At 46.9% G+C, this 18,064-nt stretch overlaps 1 protein-coding gene across 1 annotated transcript in view; it reads left to right on the top strand.

The window, feature by feature from the left end:
* The first annotated feature begins 16,178 nt into the window (after positions 1 to 16,178).
* Positions 16,179 to 18,064, top strand: part of LOC134946892 (complement component C9-like) — a 175,360-nt gene continuing 173,474 nt past the window's right edge. The window contains exon 1 of the mRNA XM_063935528.1: positions 16,179 to 16,302. Coding sequence (XP_063791598.1) covers positions 16,220 to 16,302 — 83 coding nt within the window. The 5' untranslated portion in view covers positions 16,179 to 16,219. The remainder of the gene's footprint in view (positions 16,303 to 18,064) is intronic.

Below are 18,064 nucleotides of genomic sequence, written 5' to 3'. Positions count from 1 at the left end.
GGGGAGAGTAGGAAGAGCCCTCTGTGTTGAGAGAGAAATAACCAGCCATAGCGTCTTTTATTTTATTCTGAAACTGCGATATTTTGAGAAGGGTTTCATTCAACTTCTGGGAAGGTCTAAAAGCAGGCGCGTCAGTATAAGAAAAAGATTGGAAATAAAAATCAGTTTGGGGATGGGGATCTCTTGCCCCAGTGAGACCCCAAAATCCTCCAATGTGACCAGTGGCCGAGAGACACTGTGCAAAGATGCTACCTTTCAGTGCACACTCTCATTAGCACAGTCCATCTGACTCCTCACTGCCAGGCACGCTATGTGTGTGCTGCCCAGGAGCTAAACACTATAACGGCCCGGAGGGCAGATTCCCCCCTCCCCACACTGCACCTCAGTCCAGCCCACCCAACTACTTGGAGAAACTAAAGGCCCGTACACACTGGTCGATATATCGGCCGTTCTCCTGAACGGCCGATATATCGCGGGACCGTCGGTCAGTGTGTACGGCCGATACGTCTGTGAACTCCGTCGTTCACAGACGTATCGCGTCGGCCGTGCAGCACAGCCGACGGCCAATATATCTACCGATATATTGGCGCGTCGCTGTGTGTGTACGGGGCGGTCGGCCGACCGCCCGTACACATGCTGCGGCGGCCGGCGGTGATTGACAGGTGAACTGGGCGGGCGTGTGTACACGCCCGCCCAGTTCATGACGTCAGTCCCCGACGGATCGAGCAGTGTGTATGCTGAACACACTGCTCGATCCGTCCATAGATATATCTGCAGATCAATTGATCTGCAGATATATCTACTAGTGTGTACCCACCTTTAGAGACACTAGTTGTCACTGTATCCGTTTCATTACTGATCATTAGTGATCCGTTGCACTATTACATTATATATCCTTTCCATGCTCATCTATCACCCAGTATGTATGTGTGTGTATGCCTAATCCGGCACACTTGCCGATTTATATTTTCACTGTGACAACCTCCCTCTCTTTTTCTCCCTGCAGCGTTCATGTGGCATGCTCAGAGCTCTGTGTGCCAGTGTGAGTAGCAAACTGACTGTGTTTAGCAGCCAGACAAAGGGGTAAATTTACTAAGCAGAGTGGCTGCGTCTTTGCTCTCACTCCACAGCGCAAAGTGGCTATTAACATCTCCCAGTTTCACTATATGCTGATTACATTTTCATATTCTTATATGCTATTGGTAATGCAATGCACCAATGTGCTGGTGATAGGCCACCTGCGAAAGGAATGTTGTACTCGGTGCCGTCACCCAACAAGCACTTGGGAGGATCAGGATCCTTGTTATACTGTGTAGTGCAGTGCCTCTTTAAGCCACACAAGATGGAAATAGTACAATGGATTCAGCGATGGGGTGCCGCTTCAATCTTGTGTCCTGGGAGACTGCACCAGTCACATACCCTGATTACAGCCATGATTGTGATACGTAGATGCAGATTTTAATTGCCGCTGATGAACTGTGTCTTTGGCCAATGAATTTCAAACGGCAATAGTAACTAATTCTAGACTAGCCTGATTTTACCACTAATTACTGTGAGGAAACCACACTTAGCTGGGACAGTGGTTACCCTCAGTGTGATTCAATTCACTCGGGCAGAGAGGAATACTGTATATAAAAAACAAGTATTTATTATGACAGCACAACACCATAAGATGGTCACATGGTGCAGGATAATTGTTAGCACGTATCTTCCAGCAGCCTCTTGCAGTCAGCATCCACAAGTAGCAATAGCAATAATCTGTATCCTTACCACTACTAGACAGTCCTGTGTCTCCCAGCCTGGGGTACTGTCTCACACTGACCCTGTCCTGGTAGGGTTTCCTCTGGTGGTACAGCGATGCCTAGCCCAGAAGGTTTCTTGCTGATGTCTGGTTCACAGGATCCACCACAATAGAATTTCCTCCAATGAGAACCGCTCTCCTTATATACCTGACTGGCAGATCTGGTGCCAAAAAGTCTACTCAGAGGGTTGAGCAGGGCCGGATTAAGGTCTGTGGAGGCCCCTGGGCAACAAATTTGTGGGGCCCCCGCACACTGTCCTCACAACTGCAAAACAAACATCGGAGTAGGAGTACAGCATTTACCTGTCTCCTCTCTGTCCTTCTCGGCAGCTGAGCTGTTCCTTTACTGCTGCGGCCACCGAGGAGCTTCACTCACAGCAGTGTGAAGTCTCGCAAGATAATGTCAAATCTCGCGAGACTTCACACTGCAGTGAGTGAAGCTCCTCGGCGGCCGCAGCTGTAATAGAACGTCTCAGCTGCCGAGGAGGATGGAGAGGAGACAGGTACATGCTGTACTCCTACTCCAATGTTTTTTTGCAGTTGTGAGGACAGTGTGTGGGGGCCCCTTCCGCCCCACCGTTAATCCGGCTCTGGGGTTGTGTCAGGATATCCCAAGGCTATATCAGCCAGTATAGTGCTGTGGAGACCCATTGTACATCCTCTGGATGTTTTACCTAATTACCTCCCAGATTACCTGATGACCTAGATAAATAACTTGGTCTGGCAGCTAGCGATTTTGCCAGTCACTCAGTCATTGTTCTGATTACATTACTACACCGATCACACCTCACACAATGGTCTCACGTATGTGATAAAAATGGTAATTTAGCTAACACAGAATAAAAAAATGGAATACTGTAGTATATGTGAATCCATCACATGTATAGATGGAGCCACGCTAATCATGGCCCTGTCTGTGCCTGGGCGCGCCCGCCTGGGGGCGTCTCTGTCTGCTCGTCTGTGATGGAGACGCTCTCCCATTCTAGTGAATGGGGTGCGTCTCCGTCCGGGGCTTGCGCTTCCGTGATGGAGACGCGCCCCATTCACTAGAATTGGAGAGCGTCTCTGTGCACTCGTGGCGGGGATAGGCGGACAGATGGACAGATCGCCTAGTCACGCCGGGAGTGCACGCCTGCCAAGGAGCCGCACTGGATGAATTATCCCTGCTCCAGGTTATTTAACTCTTAGGGGCCTATTTATCACCATCCGCATCCAGGATGCGGACGACAGGTGATAAAATCGCCCCAACTCGCACTGCGATAATAGAGTACATCGCAGGGATGTATCAATTATCGCATGCAGGAACAGAGCTTGCGGTCAAGCTCTGTCCCTGCGATGCCTCTTCGCAGCATCATCGGGGTATTTTTCGTAAAAAATACCCCGATGTCCTACTGTGCATGCGTGCCCCCGCCGACATCGCCACTACCACCGCCGGTCGACCCCCCAGTCGCAGCTATCCCCGCGTGCCACGGCTTCCCCCCCCCCCCCCCCTTCAGAAGATCAATATACTCACTTGTCCAGGAAGTCGGTCCACGCTGCTTCAGGAGGCTGCCGGACGCCGGGTCCTTCCCCTGCGCCGTGACCCCCGGTGCTGTAAAGTGCACTGCCGTTTTGCAGCGTCACTTTACTGCACCGGGGTCACAGCGCAGCATATGGGGGACCCGGCGCCTAGCAGCGCTCACCGGAGCAATGGACAGAAGAGTATGGGTTTTTTTTAAACTTTTTATTTTTACACTGTGACCAGCTTGTGTGTCCATCTGACACACATAGCTGATCACTCTGGTGGGTCCCCACTCAGCTTTCTCTGCCAGGGGCAGAGAAAGCTGGACAAAAGGGTGCACATCGCAGTGCTGCCCTGTGAACTCACCAGCCTGAGCTAGCGAGATTATCACAGGGCACACTGCGGTATTTTTTCACATTTTTTTTTTAGTAAATTTGGCCAGATGACATTTCCCATTATAAGTATGGGGAAAGCGATGTGGGTTACTAAAAAAAAGTGAATTGAAATGCCCTTTAATACATTCAGGTGAAACTAAAATAATTTGAAACGGGTGTGAAAACACCCTTTTCATATTATTTTAGTAAAAATAATGTTAATAAATAGACCCCTGAATGTACGGACAATTAGTTTTTATGTATTCTGGATACGTTTTATTTGGTACTGTATTTTGTCCAGTGTGATTAACATCTGTTTATAGTAAACATACAAGTACACAATGTTTTTCTTACGTCTTAGAGAATGCTGGGGTCCACATTAGTACCATGGGGTATAGACGGGTCCACCAGTAGCCATTGGCACTTTAAGAGTTTGAGAGTGTGGGCTGGCTCCTCCCTCTATGCCCCTCCTACCAGATTCAGTTTAGAAAATGTGCCCGGAGGAGCCGGTCACAGCTAGGGGAGCTCTACAGAGCTTTTCTAGAATAGTTTATTTTTAGAGTTTATTTTTTTACAGTAGGCTGTTGGCAACAGCCTGCCTGCAGCGAGGGACTAAGGGGGGGAGCAGTGTCCACCCTGTGGGGTCTGAGCCACTGCCTCCGCTTACTGGACACTGAGCTCCAGAGGGGTCGGATTGTTCTCCGCCACAGGGGACCGCTCGCCCCAGCAGCATGCCGCCACCCCCTTACAGAGCTGAATAGTGGTGAGTAAGACACCGACCCCCCTAGCAAGCGGGGGGCCGGTGTGAAGATGGCTGAAATGGAGGAGCGCAGTATTAGCTGCGCTCCCAGGAGGTTCAGAGGCACATGGTGCAGCGGTGTGAGGGGCTCCCTGGCCCAGCGCTTACCCCCAAACTGGTCCAGAAGTCTGTCGGGGTCCGCGGATCTCAGCCAGCACATTTTACCTCCAGTATAATCCTTGAAGAGCGGGAAGACAGTGCCATTAAGGGGGCGGAGCTTCTCCTCAGAGCGGACCCAGCATCGTTCCAGCGCCATTTTCCTGCCTGCACAGCGCTGAGAGGAAGAGCAGGGCCCTCCACAGCAACTCCAGCTATCTGTACACGGTACCAGGGGGTTGTAGAAGGGAGGGGAGGCTGTAATAAGACTGTGTATCCTATTAAGGTGCACAGTCAGTGCTGACAAGGGGTCTCCCTTTACTCCAATCTCTGTGTTTCTCTTGCCATTCTTGGGGGGGAAACTCTGTCTGCCCCCACGTCTGTGTGTATCTAGGGACACTGTGTCATATGCTGCAGAGGATTTATGCTCCGAGAATGAGCCCATTCCATGTAATCAGGATAGCACTGGTTTAGCACAGATACCTGCAAGGGAACCAGAGTGGTTTTCCTCTATCAAATCTTGGATTTCTCAGATTTCTGACAGGGTTGCAAGTAATGAATCTGCAACCAAGGTATTACAGAGCTCTATGGCAGTATGGTCAGTTTCTGGTACCTCAGGACGCCCCGCTGTATACCCCCACAAACGTTCGCTTGTGCATGTCACACAAGACGACACAGATACCGATTTTGACACCACAGACGGTGATGGGGATGTGTTGCGGGGGTCCGCATCTCTTACAAAGGGGGTGCAATTGTTGATAGAGGCTGTCAGGGATGTGTTGAATGTTAATGATACCACACCTGAGCAGGTTGAGGAGGCTTTTTTCACTGAAAATAAAAAAGCCTCGCTAACCTTCCCTTCTTCAAAGGAATTGAATGCTATATTTGAAAAGGCATGGGTAAACCCTGAGAAAAAATTCCAGGTCCCTAAAAGGGAGCAGGTGGCGTTTCCTTTCCATGAGGAGGATTGGAAAAAATGGGAAAACCCATTGATTGTTGACGCATCTGTGTCCAGACTCTCAAAGAAGGTGGTTTGCATGTTCCGGGATCTACCGCCTTAAAGGAGCCGGCTGATAGAAAAATTTCTAACACGCTTAAATCAATGTACACTGCTTCAGGGGCCATATTACGTCCCACTGTTGCTACTGCATGGATTGCAAAGGCTATAGTAAAGTGGTCGGCTACCTTACTTGAGGATTTGGATACGATGGGAAAGGATGACGTTGATTTATATTTACGCAAAATACATGATTCAGAAGGTTTTATGGTAGAATCCATGAAAGACCTGGGTTCCATGGCTGCGGGAATATCTTCCATGTCTGTTTCAGCTCGTCGGGGACTGTGGCTGCGCCAGTGGTCAGCCGACGCGGAATCCAGGAAAAATGTGGAGGCCCTACCCTATACAGGTCAGGCTCTCTTTGGGGAAGCTCTAGATGCGTGGATATTTACGGCTACAGCGAGTAAGTCTCCGTTTCTTCCCTCAGCAGCACCTGCTCCGAAGAAGCCTTCTCTTCACCTGCACTGCAGTTCTTTCGGCCTAACAGGCCTAGAAAGGCCAGAGCGTCTAATACCTTCTTTAGGGGAGGTCAAGTTAAGTCCAAGAAACCTGCAGCTGCAGGTTCCTAGGAACAAAAGCCTGCTTCAGGTACGCCGAAGTCCTCCGCATGACAGTGGACCACACGGCCTGGAGATGGGGCCAGTGGGAGCCAGACTCAGACACTTCAGTCACGTCTGGGTATCGTCCGGCCTGGATCCCTGGGTGATAGATATTGTATCCTAGGGATACAGGCTGGAATTTCAAAGTCTCCCTCCTCGTCGCTTTTTCAAATCAGGCTTGCTGACTCTGTTGGCTGACAGCACTTTACTACAAGACGGTGTCCAAAAACTGTTGGAGGCACAGGTCATTGTACCAGTACCACCTCACATGCAGAACAAAGGTTATTATTCGAACCTTTTCGTGGTACTGAAACCGGATGGTTCGGTCAGGCCCATTCTGAACCTAAAATCATTGAACCCCTTTCTAAAGGAGTTCAAGTTTAAGATGGATTCTCTCAGGGCAGTGATATCAGGTCTGGAAGAGGGGGAATTCCTGGTATCCCTGGATATTTAGGATGCGTACCTCCACATTCCGATCTGGCTGCCGCATCAGGCTTATCTCCGTTTCGCATTGCTGGACTGTCATTTCCAGTTCCAGGCCCTGCCATTCGGCCTTTCCACAGCACCAAGGGTGTTTACCAAGGTGATGGCAGAAATTATGATTCTCCTCCGCAAACAGGGTGTGAACATCATTCCATATCTGGACGATCTGCTGATAAAGGCATGGTCCAAGGAGAAGCTGCTGCAATCCATTGTTCTTACAACATGCCTCCTCATGATTGGATTCTGAACATTTCAAAGTCACATTTGGAACCAACCCAGAGGTTGTCCTTTCTGGGAATGATCCTGGAAATGGAAGTGCAAAAGGTGTTTCTTCCGCAGGAAAAGGCATTGGTGATACAAACCATGGTCCAGGATGTCCTGAAGCCAACCCGGGTGTCGGTTCATCACTACATTCGCATATTGGGAAAGATGGTGGCCTCTTACGAGGCTCTCCAGTACGTGAGGTTCCACGCTCGGACCTTTCAACTGGATCTTCTGGACAAGTGGTCGGGATCTCATCTCCACATGCACCAGAGAATTCGTCTGTTGCCAAAGGCAAGGATTTCACTCCTCTGGTCATCCACTTGCCTCACCTTCTGGAAGGCCACAGGTTTGGGATTCAGGACTGGGTCCTTCTAACCACGGATGCGTGCCTTCAGGGCTGGGGAGCAGTCACTCAAGGAGTAACCTTCCAGGGACGGTGGTCCAGCCTGGAAGCCGGCCTGCCCATCAACATCCTGGAACTAAGAGCCATCTATAATGGGCTTCTTCAAGCTGCCCCTCTTCTAAGAAATTGGGCCATTCAAGGGTAGTCGGACAACGTAACAACAGTGGCTTACATAAACTGACAAGGCAGAACGAAGAGCAGAGCGACAATGTCAGAGGTGACAAGAATACTCTTCTGGACAGAAAAGCACGCATTGGCACTGTCAGCCATCTTCATTCCGGGAGTAGACAACTGGGAAGCAGACTTCCTCAGCAGACATGATCTCCATCCAGGGGAGTGGGGTCTCCATCCGGAGGTGTTCACAGAAATAACAGACCTTTGGGGTTTGCCCCAAATAGATATGATGGCCTCTCGTCTCAACAAGAAGCTTCAGCGTTATTGTTCCAGGTCGAGGAACCCACAGGCAGTGGCAGTTGACGCCCTGGTGTCTTCATGGGTGTTCCAGTCAGTGTACGTGTTTCCACCACTCCCACTCATCCCAAGAATCCTAAAGCTCATAAGGAGAACAAGGGTTCAAGCGATCCTCATTTCCACAGACTGGCCAAGAAGGGCTTGGTACGCAGACCTTCTGAATCTACTGCAAGAAGAGCAGAGGCCTCTTCCTCTTTGGGAGGACCTGCTGCAGCAGGGGCCGTTCGCCTATCAAGACTTACCGTGGCTACGTTTGACAGCATGGAAGTTGAGCGCCTTATACTTGCTCGGAAGATTATTCCGAAGAAAGTCATTCCTATCCTGATACAGGCAAGGAAAGGGGTAACATCTAAGCATTACCATCATATTTGGAAGAAATATGTCTCTTGGTGTGAATCCAAGAAGTTTTGGCCGTTTTCTCCTCTTTCTGCAAGCAGGAGTGGATATGGGCCTAAGGTTGGGATCTGTGAAGGTCCAGATTTCGTCCCTATCCATTTTCTTCCAGAAACAATTGGCTGCCCTCCCTGAGGTTCAGACTTTTTTGAAGGGAGTTCTGCACATCCAACCTCCCTTTGTTCCGCCTACGGCACCTAGGGACCTTAACGTGGTGTTGCAGTTCCTCCAGTCGGATTGGTTTGAGCCTCTACAGGAGGTTGAGGTCAAGTTTCTTACATGGAAGGTTGTCACGTTGTTGGCCTTAGCTTCTGCTAGACGTGTGTCTGAATTGTGGGCTTTATCCTGTAAAAGCCCTTATTTGATCTTCCATGAAGATGGAGCTGAGCTCAGGACACGTCAGCAGTTTCTTCCGAAGGTTGTGTCTTCATTTCAGATCAACCAACCTATTGTGGTGCCAGTGGCTACTGACTCCTCAATTACATCAAAGTCCTTGGATGTTGTAAGGGCTCTGAAGATATATGTGAAGAGAACTTCTCGTGACAGAAAGTCGGACTCTCTGTTTGTCCTATATGATCCCAAGAAAATTGGGTGTCCTGCTTCTAAGCAGACTTTTTCTCGCTGGATTAGGTTCACTATCCAGCACGCTTATTCTACGGCAGGACTGCCGTGTCCAAAATCTGTTAAGGCCCACTCTATTTGTAAGGTGAGAAAATAGGAATTTGGTTACCTACCGGTAAATTCTTTTCTTGTAGTCCATAGAGGATGCTGGGCACCCGGCCAGCGCTTCGTTTTCCTGCAAATGTTATTTGGTTCTGTACCACTTCATTTTAGTTGAGTACTGCATTGTTACTTGGTAAGTAATGTTTCAGCAGTTGCTGAATGTTCAAGCTACGTTGGCTTGGCGTGCCTTGTATGTGTGAGCTGGTACGAATCTCACCACTATCTGTGTATAATCCTTCTCTCGAAGATGTCCGTCTCCTCGGGCACAGTTTCTAGACTTAGTCTGGTAAGAGGGTCATAGAGGGAGGAGCCAGCCCACACTCTCAAACTCTTAAAGTGCCAATGTCTCCTGGTGGACCCGTCTATACCCCATGGTACTAATGTGGACCCCGGCATCCTATACGGACTACGAGAAAAGGATTTACCAGTAGGTAACCAAAATCCTATTTTTGTGTGCATACTGTTGGACACGCTTGTACTGTTTGTTTTCAATAAAAATAACTTTATTAAAAAAAACAAAAATTAGCTAACACAGCTGCCTGGCTCTCCCTCCTGTCACACACTACGGCTTCTGCTGTCCTGCTACAGTATATTCACACAATATGCTAATGGTCTTTATATCTCCAATACATACAATATTGCAGGTAATAACAAGGGCAATATATACCTAATAACAGGAAATAACGGTGTATACGATATACCTATGCTCGGCTGTGTATACCTAGACTTGGCCAAGGATTAAAAAGTACATTATACTGTGAATAAATGAGTGATGAAAAAAAGGTTCTCAGTCCAGGTCCATCTCGTTTCATCACAATTGCTATTATCAATTAATATACACCGGTCAAAGCCGTCGATGATTGGAGACTTTGAAAATCTGACCTTTATCAAGTCTATCCCTGAGACCCAGATTTATCAAGCCTTGGAGAGTGATAAATTGCACAGTGATAAAGTACCAACCAATCAGCTCTGAACTGTAATTTTTCACAGCCTGTAACCTGGTAGCATATATTGCTGTAAAATAATAATAATAAGATATAATGCTGGAGAGGACTTCCGGTGGGCGGGCCATCCAGCATGGTTGCTTTTAACATGGGCTCCGTCTTGCAGGCTGAGAACCTTTAGACATCCTCCTGCAATTCCCTCACTCTCCTGAGAGACCCATCCTGCTTTCCCCTGAACTGTGGGGAACTCAGAGATACCCTGCACGAGTGGGTACAGGATTGTATGCCCCCGGAATCCGGCCCTCAAAGAGACGGCCTGCATAAACGCCGGTGAGCTGACTGGCGCGAAAAGTGCTACCCCGTGTCCTGCTGTCCTAGCCCCTGTCGTTGGCTCTGAGATTCTCCCATACTTGCTGCTCCTCGGTGAGGACAATTACACGCTGTGACCGGGTAGATCCGTGGACTAGCCGAGGCGGACTGGAGACTCCTGCTTCCCTGCGACAGCCTGTTTGATCAGCCGGTGGGCGCGTGTGGAGGTTTCCGCTGCTGTCCGCGATGTTGAGCCGAGACGGTGGTGACCTGTGGCCGGGCGACCCCTGCATCCACCCCAACCTCCCCGGCCCTTGTTCCCCTGGCAGTGCTACAGGACCCAGGAACGGACCTGACGCGGCGGAGCGGTAGACGGCTTCCGCGACTGGAGACAGGCGCGTGACGGCGGAGGACTCAGGGAGACGCCTGCCTGCTACAGCGCGGTGGACGCCGGCTACGCCTGAGGCCGGAGGATGACTGCCAGGCGCAGTCTGATCGCGGGAGGGGGTGAGCGGCATTCGTGCCTGAAGTCCGGGGGGGGGGGTCCGTCATTGACCCTCTATTGCCTTCTATTTCTCGACCCTACTCCCAAGCCCAGTGACTCTGACTCCTGGGATCTTACTGAAACACCCGCTGGACTCACTTGTCATTCTGCGGTGGTCAGACAGCGGAGAGGAGACTGTTGCAGAGGGCTGTATCTGTGCCCAAGACTGCTGGGGTGCCTTGGAAGAATTGCTGGCGTGCCCCCCCCCCCCCCCCCCTTTTATTTATCTATTACCTGCAGCTTTGAAAGAGGGGCTTTGTCTCTGTGTGTTTTGCTGCAGCTGACCCTGCATTGGCAGCTGGGAGGACTATTGGCAGTAACTTTGAATGTGTCACTAGCTGCATGGTTCTGCTACTGGGACTACAGTGACTTTGTGTGGATCCCTCTTTATTTTATTAATGCTACTTACACACACTCTCTTATTATTAGTGATGAGCAGGTTCGGAACCTCGGGATCCGAACCCGCCCAAACTTCACCTTTTTTTGCACGGGTCCGAGCAACTCGGATCCTCCCGCCTTGCTCGGTTAACCCGAGCGCGCCCGAACGTCATCATCCCGCGGTCGGATTCTCGCGAGATTCGTATTCTATATAAGGAGCCGCACGTCGCCGCCATTTTTCACTCGTGCATTGGAGATGATCGTGAGAGGACGGCAAATATCTGTGCTCAATGTGCTGCAATATCTAGATTCTCTGCCTGAAAAACGCTCCATATCTGTAACAATGGAAATAATTCAGAAACCCAAGGCGCAAACACACTTGTGCAGCCACTTGAGGAAAAAAAGGGCCACCTCACCCTAAACAAATGGATATACACAATACAAATACTCAAAATGAGGCGCTCAGTGTTGTTTCATATAAAATGAATAAATGAAATCATATACTCATAGTCCATAAATGAGATAAGGGCAAAAGAATCCAATTCCACTTCAACCTTCATGTAGCGGTATGGTGATATCTTCTAATCCACAAGTATCTCACGATGATATAGAAATGGAAAAGGAACAGAATATCATGGTATAGTACGTCCAATCAAGTAGAATGATGCAAACAGTGACAAATGCCAATGTAACAAGAGGGTGGCGTACCCCACTCACACAAATTAGAGCTAAACTCCACACATCAAGGTATCTTTGTATGTTGAACTGTAGATAAATTTCATGACATCAAATGCGTACCATTACTCACTCAGAATCACGTATGTATCCTCCCATAGCGGTTTCTTTAGTGTCCTACTCCGGAAAAACGGACGAGGGAGTGGTAATATAAAATCTTATTTATTAAAAATAGAAAGTGAACACTTATGACTCAGGGGTGGCAATGTAGCCAGTATTCAGCCGCCGGCCGAAAACGGCAAAAACCGGCCAGATGTAAATCACAATAACAACCCCAAGAGATACATAAATGTGTCACCTATCTGTAAAAGCACCTATCCTAGGATAGGTGACACATTTATGTATCTCTTGGGGTTGTTATTGTGATTTACATCTGGCCGGTTTTTGCCGTTTTCGGCCGGCGGCTGAATACTGGCTACATTGCCACCCCTGAGTCATAAGTGTTCACTTTCTATTTTTAATAAATAAGATTTTATATTACCACTCCCTCGTCCGTTTTTCCGGAGTAGGACACTAAAGAAACCGCTATGGGAGGATACATACGTGATTCTGAGTGAGTAATGGTACGCATTTGATGTCATGAAATTTATCTACAGTTCAACATACAAAGATACCTTGATGTGTGGAGTTTAGCTCTAATTTGTGTGAGTGGGGTACGCCACCCTCTTGTTACATTGGCATTTGTCACTGTTTGCATCATTCTACTTGATTGGACGTACTATACCATGATATTCTGTTCCTTTTCCATTTCTATATCATCGTGAGATACTTGTGGATTAGAAGATATCACCATACCGCTACATGAAGGTTGAAGTGGAATTGGATTCTTTTGCCCTTATCTCATTTATGGACTATGAGTATATGGCTCCATATCTGTGCTCAGTGTGCTGCAAATATCTGTGCTCAGTGTGCTAATTGCTTTATTGTGGGGACTGGGGACCAGCAGTATTATATAGTAGGAGGACAGTGCAGAGTTTTGCTGACCAGTGACCACCAGTATTATACGTTTTCTGCCTGAAAAACGCTCTATATCTGTGCTGCATTGTAGTATATAGTAGGAGGACAGTGCAGAATTTTGCTGACCACCAGTAAAACTATATATATAGCAGTACGGTACAGTAGTCCACTGCTCTACCTCTGTATCGTCAAGTATACTATCCCATCCATACCTGTGGTGCATTTCAGTTTTGCACAGTTTGCTGACCACCAGTATATAATATATAGCAGTACGGTACAGTAGTCCACTGCTCTACCTACCTCTGTGTCGTCAAGTATACTATCCATCCATACCTGTGGTGCATTTCAGTTTTGCACAGTTTGCTGACCACCAGTATATAATATATAGCAGCATGGTACAGTAGTCCACTGATCTACCTACCTCTGTGTCGTCAAGTATACTATCCATCCATACCTGTGGTGCATTTCAGTTTTGCACAGTTTGCTGTCCGGACTTCCAGGAGGGTCAGGCTCACTATCCATTTAACATCTGTCGGGTGGGGGGTGTTTCCAAGATAGGTCTCTAGTAGATATACAAAGCTCGAGGCCGCTCACATTCCAGGAGGCCACCCCTAGATATCCAGTTTTGATGGCCTATCCTGTGGCCTTTCTTTTAGCTCAACACTATGTTTCTGCTACTATCAGATGTTTCTCACCTATGGACTGGAACAATGCTGCAACAAACCCCTACGGTTAGTAAGGCAATATCAATTGCATATGGTTATTTTCGGAACGTTCTGGACTACTCTACAGGACAGGGAGGCATCAGGTCCTGGAAGGACTGTCTCCCTGGGATTGAGGCGACTGACTTACTTGCGGCCCATGTAAAGGCTTGTAAATTGTTTCCCTCTTCTAGGTATTAGGAAATGTCTCTTAATATTTTACACAGGACTTATTTATCGCCGCATAGAAGGTGCCTGATAGGACTAGCTGACACGCATGCATGTTGGAAATGTGGCGCTCCCCAGGCAGACATATATCACTGCCTGTGGACCTGCCCTATGGTTAGACAGTTCTGGATAAATATAAGGAACTACTTGACGGCTAACCTAGTGAACTATTGGAGATTGTATCCAGAATGGGCGCTTTTCGGTATAGTCTCACCGGACCAACGTCTCTCTCATGGAAGTAGAAAGCTGCTGCTGGCAGTTAGTATAGCGGCCAGGAAGGCTATTCTGCAAGTGTGGATTGCTAGAGATCCACCTACACTTTCATTATTTAAGGCCAAATTATTTTATCTCTTTTGGATGGAGTGGATAGGAATTTTGCTAGAAAAAGATACTAAGATACAGAGATTTTTTGAAGTATGGGAGAGCTATATAATGACCTTGTCGACAGCGGTTAGGGTGCAGCTCCATAACTCCTTGTCTAATACAGAATGGTTTTTAACTAGAACGGTTGCGGGGGATCCGCCGATTGTGCTTGAAAACTGTTGGTCATTCTGGGCTCGGTGGACGACTGGGGGGTGGTGGTGGGGGGGGGGGAGATGGCGTACGGACACGGGTGTTTTTTGTTTTGTTTTGTTATCTTGACCTGCATATGTCTGGGTCAGCTGACTGGACTAGATTTTAATTCAATGAATACTGAAGCCTCCAGAGACGTGCTCCATACAAGTGTAATATTATTGTTCTTACTATAATTGATATGTCTCTTGACCTAGGACTCAGTTGTATTCTTATCTGTTCCCTTCTTGCATTTACCCTTCCGACATAGGTTTAACCTAATGTGAATGTTTATGTATGTATCACATATATTGCTTCAATAAAAATATGTTGAAACAAATAAAATAATATAATGCTGGAATAGTCCAGTTGAGCTGGGTTGCAGCCAGGTGTTTGAGGCCCAATACAAGTACCTGTCACTGAGTCGGAGCTGGCATTTTGGTGCCACCCATCGTAGGGTGACACCCAGGAGCGGCCTGCACCCCCCTAGTGACGCCACTGCTTCATATACTTAGAATCTATACGGCATACGGTAAGAGACACCCAGCACCACTGAGACATCCGAGAGAAGTAGCGTACCATGGGGGTCATTCTGAGTTGATCGCTCGTTATTTTTTTCTCGCAACGGAGCGATTAGTCGCTAATGCGCATGCGCAATGTCCGCAGTGCGACTGCGCCAAGTAAATTTGCTATGCAGTTAGGTAATTTACTCACGGCATTACGAGGTTTTTTCTTCGTTCTGGTGATCGTAATGTGATTGACAGGAAGTGGGTGTTTCTGGGCGGAAACAGGCCGTTTTATGGGAGTGTGCGGAAAAACGCTACCGTTTCTGGGAAAAACGCGGGAGTGGCTGGAGAAACAGAGGAGTGTCTGGGCGAACGCTGGGTGTGTTTGTGACGTCAAACCAGGAACGACAAGCACTGAACTGATCGCAGATGCCGAGTAAGTGTGGAGCTACTCAGAAACTGCTAAGAAGTGTCTATTCGCAATTTTGCTAATCTTTTGTTCGCAATTTTGAGAAGCTAAGATTCACTCCCAGTAGGCGGCGGCTTAGCGTGTGCAAAGCTGCTAAAAGCAGCTTGCGAGCGAACAACTCGGAATGAGGGCCCATATTTTTCATTACATTTTGCATCTTATACGCAGTGCAGATGCAAAAGACCCTCACAGTGTAATAGAAACGTTGCGACATCAATCGCACAGTGCTTGGCTTTACATACGTATAAAGCCACAGATGAAGCACAACGGAACTTGGCGTGAGAAAGCAGCCGCAGCTGCTCGCACATAGATGTACAAATTGATCAGTGTAATCTACCAATGTTGTTGTATCACCCCTTGTTATTTATATATAAGACTATGACGAGTATTTTGAGTGAGAACGACGCTAAATGCAGCCGAGTCGCCTGAGAGCTGTAGCGCCGTTAGGGGTTATTTGGCGCGATTGAAACCACAGTGTAAAAGAACACATCTGTATTTTACCTCATTCTAAGAAAAGTTTCCTTTATCACATATTTCTATATGCATTATGTAATGTATTACTACTGTACCTTGGTACACCAACACCTTAAGCTCAAAAAGACTACAAAAGAGTTCTAGGGTTGATCAAAATTTACTGAACAAACATTATTCACAAAACATATTCCCATGATTGGCTATATTTTTATAGAACATGTGAGGTCTATATATTGAAAAATAAATGTTTCTCCAAGTGCAGAATTATCTGTACAGATTACTGTGTTGCTCAACAAATAAGTGAATAAATGTTTATTTTGTTGCGAGTCCTCAGGAGTTTTTAGGGAACTTGGGGACTGTGTTTGTGTTTTGGTTAATCAGTGACAGTGGACACAATATATACCATAAGTAACATTGGGAAAAGCTGTACTTTCCAGCAGATCTCATCTCTAGGCGTCATGACTTCCCTCCACCTTATTCTGGGACTGACTTCTGCATTAGGTCTACTGTATTGTGGTACTGCTGCACCAGAAGACACAGGGTATGTACTGTATATAAGTCTTCATAGTGATTTACATTTTCATTACTGAATAACATGTTATACTGTATGTCATATTAATATGCAAGAATATGAAAGAAAGAAAGAAAGAAAGAAAGAAAGAAAGAAAGAAAGAAAGAAAGAAAGAAAGAAAGAAAGAAAGAAAGAAAGAAAGAAAGAAAGAGAGAAAGAAAAAGAAAGAAAGAAATGGGAAAGAAAAAGAAAAAGAAAGAAAAAGTCAGCCTTATTAGGACAAGCCAAGCAAAGTGACCAACCCCACGCCCACCTCTCCAAAGTGAGGAGAGCGCACCATCTATCCTCACACTATTGGGGGAATTCAATTAGCTGTGGTAGTTTACCACAGACTAACTGATCCCCCGAAGCTATCCAATTAGCCCCAAAGCAGGTGGAAAATAATACCCGATAAACTCCGGGAGTTAATGGGTGCCACAATTGGGTAAATGCACTTACAGATTTTGTGAGTTACTGCCTGTTAACCCCTGTTAAAACTCATTAACCCATTAAATTATTGGGAATTAAATAATGCTATAAGTAGGAATGCTAATTGAATAGCCTAGCATAGGGCTACCTCCAGTTATCACCTGCAGTATTTTATGATGGGTAATCGAAACGCCCCCTAATGTTGGCTATACACAACTGATAAAAGCACACAATCTGACCAATGGGGAATGTGCCAAACTATGCGTGCCTCCATATACTGCACAATTAATGGTCACAATCATTACTTCAGTGAATGAAGATGGAATAATGACATCTGGATGAGCAAGCATATTGAAATATTAAATCGTACATTCCAGACCATTTTTATGCCATTTGAAGAATTCATGCCTATACAGTGAGCCAGAGGTTCCCAAACGTGGTCCTCGAGGCATCCCAACAGTCCAGGATTTAGGTATATCCATGGCTCAGCACTGATGGTTAAATCAAATTGACTGAGGTGCTAATTAAGTCACCTGTGGCCAAGCATGGATACATTTAAAACCAGGACCATTGGGGTGCCTTGAGGACCGCGTTTGGGAACCTCTGCACTGAGCGATAATTGTTCAAAGTGATCACGCTTAGGACGGATGTGAATGATAATCATAGTGAGGCAATGGCTGGTGAGTGTGACGTGGTTAGAGGTGGGCGATATGGGTGTCAGTTTATAGTCACTCAATACTAGTCATACTCAATCTGTAATTTACAGACAGTGTTGGATTGTGCTATGACGGGACACAAATCCAGTTACAAGTGTTCAAGATATATAATATATTTTATACTAAGTAGTGCACACATCTTATTACATTTGTGCATACAATTAGTTAATCATATTGTTCATTACGCTTATTAATAATAAAGACACTAATACCAAGAAAGTAATATCCCTTGAGTTGAGCAGAATTATGAATTGGTACAACCAATTGTATCTATTTCTCAAAATACATTGTGACATTTAAAGAAATAGACGGTATAGACATTTAGCAGCAATTTTGTAAAAAAAAAAAAGAAGAAGAAAAAAAGACAATGGTCTTAATTCAGACCTGATCGCAGCAGCAAATTTGTTAGCTAATGGGCTAAACCATGTGCACTGCAGGGGAGGCAGATATAACATGTGCAGAGAGTTAGATTTGGGTGGGTTATTGTTTCTGTGCAGGGTAAATACTGGCTGCTTTATTTTTACACTGCAATTTAGATTTCAGTTTGAACACACCCCACCAGAGGCGTCGGAACTGGGGGCGCAAGGGGGCAGCTCGCCCCCCCAAAC

This window comes from Pseudophryne corroboree, chromosome 1 (assembly GCF_028390025.1).
Source record: "Pseudophryne corroboree isolate aPseCor3 chromosome 1, aPseCor3.hap2, whole genome shotgun sequence".
Taxonomy (NCBI): Eukaryota; Metazoa; Chordata; class Amphibia; order Anura; family Myobatrachidae; genus Pseudophryne; species Pseudophryne corroboree.
This window is presented reverse-complemented; position numbering and strand designations above follow the sequence as displayed.